Source organism: Monopterus albus, unplaced genomic scaffold, assembly GCF_001952655.1.
Source record: "Monopterus albus unplaced genomic scaffold, M_albus_1.0 scaffold271.1, whole genome shotgun sequence".
Classification (NCBI taxonomy): domain Eukaryota; kingdom Metazoa; phylum Chordata; class Actinopteri; order Synbranchiformes; family Synbranchidae; genus Monopterus; species Monopterus albus.
The window spans coordinates 577,974-582,433 of NW_018128151.1; the positions used below are offsets into that span (position 1 = coordinate 577,974).

The following is a 4,460-nucleotide window of genomic DNA, read 5'->3' on the forward strand; positions in this document are numbered from 1 at the left end:
GCCCACCACTGGGTTTGGGGATGCCCGCCGCGTCAGGCACTGGAGAACTTACGGCCACAGCTCCGAATGGCCGCATCAACAATGGAGGCAGAGAACATGGTCCACTCGGACTCAATGTCTCCAACCTCCCCCTGGATCTGGTCAAAACTCTGCCGAAGTTGAAGATCTCTGTGACAGGGGATTCTGCTAAACGTTCCCACCAGACCTGTGCCATGCCGGACGACGTCACAGTCCTTGATTTAAATCTATTCATAAAGGGCTTTTTTGAACCACTTTTAGTCTGACCCGTCACCCAGGACCTGTTTGCCTTGGGAGACCCTACCAGGGGCATATAGCCCCCAACAACATAGCTCCTAGGATCACTCGGGTGCTCAAACCCCTCCACCACAATAAGGTGGCAGTTCAAACAACTCAAACCACATTTTCTCATTAATTATATGGGCTACACTTTATGAGCAAATGATTAGCTGTCCATAGCTCAGGGCTCTACTGATGATGCAATCTATATTTCCACATTTAATCAAACCATAAGATGAATGCAGCGGAGTAAAAATCAATTTCCTCACAAATGCAGAGATGTTAAAAGCTTCTCTGACTTTAATTGCCTGGCCAGAAAGCTACAGCTACAGCAGTTAAAAAAAAACACTCCACATAAGGAATAATGTGATTTTTCTTTGCATATCTGCAGCACTGTGAAAATGAGACGCTTACAAAATGTGTGAAAAGTTCTTTAAAATGGAGCTGAAGATGTAATGAGATTTTACAACACATTTTCTTGTATTTTACTGCTGTTTAGGTTCAGTTTTCACAGCAAAGTTTCAGTTTGAAACGCTAATCATAAAATGCTATATTTCCAAATTCAGCCTCTAAAGCTGTATCTAAATTCAGGGGCCGTATCCTTCACCTTCGTAGTTGTTATACACCGCAAAGACCAAACTGAAATGAGATGGTCTGGTCTATAGAGGACTTCCTGTTTACACACCAACTATTCATGCGCCTACCGTTGTGCTCCTGTTGCCTAGCAAACTTTGCAGCTGCTCTGCACGTGCTGGTGTGCAAAGAATCTTAGGATAGGGTGGGCCACATCTCATGTCTCTTATAAGATCGTTCTTGCATCCTCCTTTGACCCAGAAGTCTTTCTGGTCGACTGAGGACATTCCAGGTCTCTTATATCGCCTCTGAGGACTGAGGAGTGAGGAGGGTACTGGAGAGCCATGTCCAAGGATACATAAGACCATCCTTCACTGGCGGTTTTGTGAAATGACACACCTCTTTATCAGAAATCAGTTGATTATTGGGTGCTTCATCTAAATACTGTAGGCTGCAGCAATATGGTTAAATAAGATATAATAAAAAAAGTACAACTCCAAATCAGAATTCTATGGAAGCCCATTCCCGCCAGTTACTCCGACTTAGCTAAATCGAAATTCTGACATAGCTAAGTCGAAATTCCGACATAGCTAAGTAGAAATAACTAGATAGCTAAATCGAAATTCTGACATAGCTAAGTCGAAATTCCGACATAGCTAAGTAGAAATAACTAGATAGCTAAATCGAAATTCTGACATAGCTAAGTCGAAATTCCGACATAGCTAAGTAGAAATAACTAGATAGCTAAATCGAAATTCTGACATAGCTAAGTCGAAATTCCGACATAGCTAAGTAGAAATAACTAGATAGCTAAATCGAAATTCTGACATAGCTAAGTCGAAATTCCGACATAGCTAAGTAGAAATAACTAGATAGCTAAATCGAAATTCTGACATAGCTAAGTCGAAATTCCGACATAGCTAAGTAGAAATAACTAGATAGCTAAATCGAAATTCTGACATAGCTAAGTCGAAATTCCGACATAGCTAAGTAGAAATAACTAGATAGCTAAATCGAAATTCTGACATAGCTAAGTCGAAATTCCGACATAGCTAAGTAGAAATAACTAGATAGCTAAATCGAAATTCTGACATAGCTAAGTCGAAATTCCGACATAGCTAAGTAGAAATAACGACTTAGAGCCTTTTTTTTCTCTTTTAACTGGCGGGAATGGGCTTCCATAGAATTCTATTCTAAATCAAGTTTCTTGTAGCTTTTCAAACCTATGGGAAGGTGGCCGGAGTGATGGCTTTTTCAGCTTGGTATTCATCATGGCCGCTCCATATGATTGCTGAATTGTCATAATGCCACTAAGAGTCAACAACAAGAAGCCAAAGGTAACATAACCTGGGTGTGGCCTTTTAAGGTTTAGGTCACTTATTATTTTATACAGAAAGCCATGATGATATATTTACATACGCCAGCTGCCACCTATCAGTCAAATGGAAGTCAGTGAACCACATTACATTTGTACCTCAGAGGTTTGCAAGCCAACTTCCACTCTCTGAACAGCAGAGACAGAGACTCCGAGACAGACACTGAGAATTCAATTTAACTTCGCCAGCAACACTTTATAGTTGACAGTGCATTAGATCTTCTATCTGCCAAATACAGACGTTAGTGAACAGACTCCCTTGACTGATACTTTAGACAGTACCCTATGGCTACTTCTCACCTGGGATGTTGTGGATGGTGATAGCGAGGATGAGGAGAAGAATTCGCCGCCAGCTGCTTCCTGTCTGTCCAACCACATCCTGTTGCTTCTTGGCTGTTTCCTGTCCATCTGAGCTGCCCAGATGAGTTCCTCTCCTTCTCTGGTACACCTCACCATTTTCTATTTTATCTGTGTGAGAGAAAGGAAAATATTGCTGAAAATTAGGCAAATGTTCTGCTATATGTTCGCACAGGTAAACGGTACGAGCCGTGGATTGTAACTTTGACAGTTACAATCACGCTCCAGCAAATTACATTATATGCACAATGATGCTGCTTTATGATGTTCTGGTTGAGAAGTGCAGCTCTCCGAAAAAGTTGCACTTTATGTAACTTTCCAGTGATTTTGTAACTCTCCAACTCAACAAAAAGAAAATCCACCTGTTACACATTCAAGTATCCACAAAACTGAGCGCAACACCAGGAAACTGACAGCAAACTATATGCCATTGTCCCCATTTGTGTCAAGACTGCATAGACAAGAACAATCATTCTTGGAGACAGATCAGGGAAGCATGTGAGATCTATCTGGAAGAGGCTATGACAGCAGGTTTTTGGCCTTCATATGTGGTCGGACGACACACCACCTATTCCACCTAGTACTGTAGCTCAAGGATAGGACTGAGAGCAAACATTAACAGCTGGCTCCTGACTATTTTGTCTAACACCCCATGAGTATTCAGTGAAAATACCACAACAAAATGGTGCTTTAAGGTTGATGTTAAAGGAACAATCAGGCTGATTAACCCTATAAAACCATTTGTATCATATTTGATATGTGAGGTTTCTGAGCGAAAAAAAAAAAATCGCCAAAAATGCCCCATGTATCAAATGTGATATAAAAGAAATAGAAATAATCTAAATAATATGGCACATCTATTCCTATATGGCTGGACTGTCTGTGTATGCATTTATGGCAAATAAAAATCGTGAATCTTGAATTTTGAATCATAAATTATATTGTGGATTTTGTTAAAAGGTTTAATAAACATCTCAGTTGCAAAAAATTTGAATGTTCTGGCTATTTTTTGCTGTGTCAGGCTCTACGGGGTTAGGTCCTTTCCTTAAAATGCAAATAAGGGGTTATGTTAACATGAATATCATCAGACAAGATCCTGGCATGTGTCAGCTGAGTATTGTGCAAATTAGCCCTTGCTTTCCAACCTCATCTCTGTTATACAATAACAGTGCACTCAGTAAACATTTACCCACAAGATATTTGAAATGAAGAAACATTTAAAAGGCAAATAAGTTTATAATAGGTTCAATTAGACACTGCTGCTGGCCACCTCACGCCTGATTAAAAAGTCTGTCATCAAGTTTATATTTCCAGCCTGAGGGCCACAATCTCTGTCATGAAAACAAAGTAAATGGCCAAAGATGATCTAATTGGCGCAAAGCCTCTGTGCTGAAGGCTGCACTGACAGTATGACAGCTGACACAAAATGTATGTGAAGAGTATGTTCACAATTTTAATTTTACATAAGTGTGAAATAATGTAGAAAAAAGCAAATCAGGCAAATGGAAATGACTGGTAAATTGAGCCAAAGGTCAAGGTCAATGACCTCACTTCTGTCTCATACCCATGAAGTTGACTGGTTGGGGGAGGCATACGACCATGAAGCGCTAATTCTAGTTTCTTTCTTTAAAAACACCTTTTAAAAATCTCTAATATTTGACACTGGTGGCAAACTGCAGCCTCCATAATCTTTAAACCCTACCTCCCTGCAATCTGTCCATTCTAACCATTATATGGCACCATGTCTCACTCTATAGGTGGCTGTAAATTGGAATTGTCTGGCCTGCAAAGGTCAAATGATCCAGACTATTGCTCAGGGTGCTCATTCCGTGAATGCTTTCAAAGGGGCAAAACCCAG

At 40.4% G+C, this 4,460-nt stretch overlaps 1 protein-coding gene across 3 annotated transcripts in view; it reads right to left on the reverse strand.

Moving 5' to 3' along the window:
• slc39a11 (solute carrier family 39, member 11) overlaps nucleotides 1-4,460 on the reverse strand; it is a 103,606-nt gene that overhangs the window by 15,359 nt on the left and 83,787 nt on the right. For all 3 annotated transcript variants that reach the window (XM_020622012.1, XM_020622011.1, XM_020622010.1), the window contains exon 6: nucleotides 2,546-2,713. In XM_020622012.1, the coding sequence (XP_020477668.1) occupies nucleotides 2,546-2,713 (168 nt within the window). The remainder of the gene's footprint in view (nucleotides 1-2,545; nucleotides 2,714-4,460) is intronic.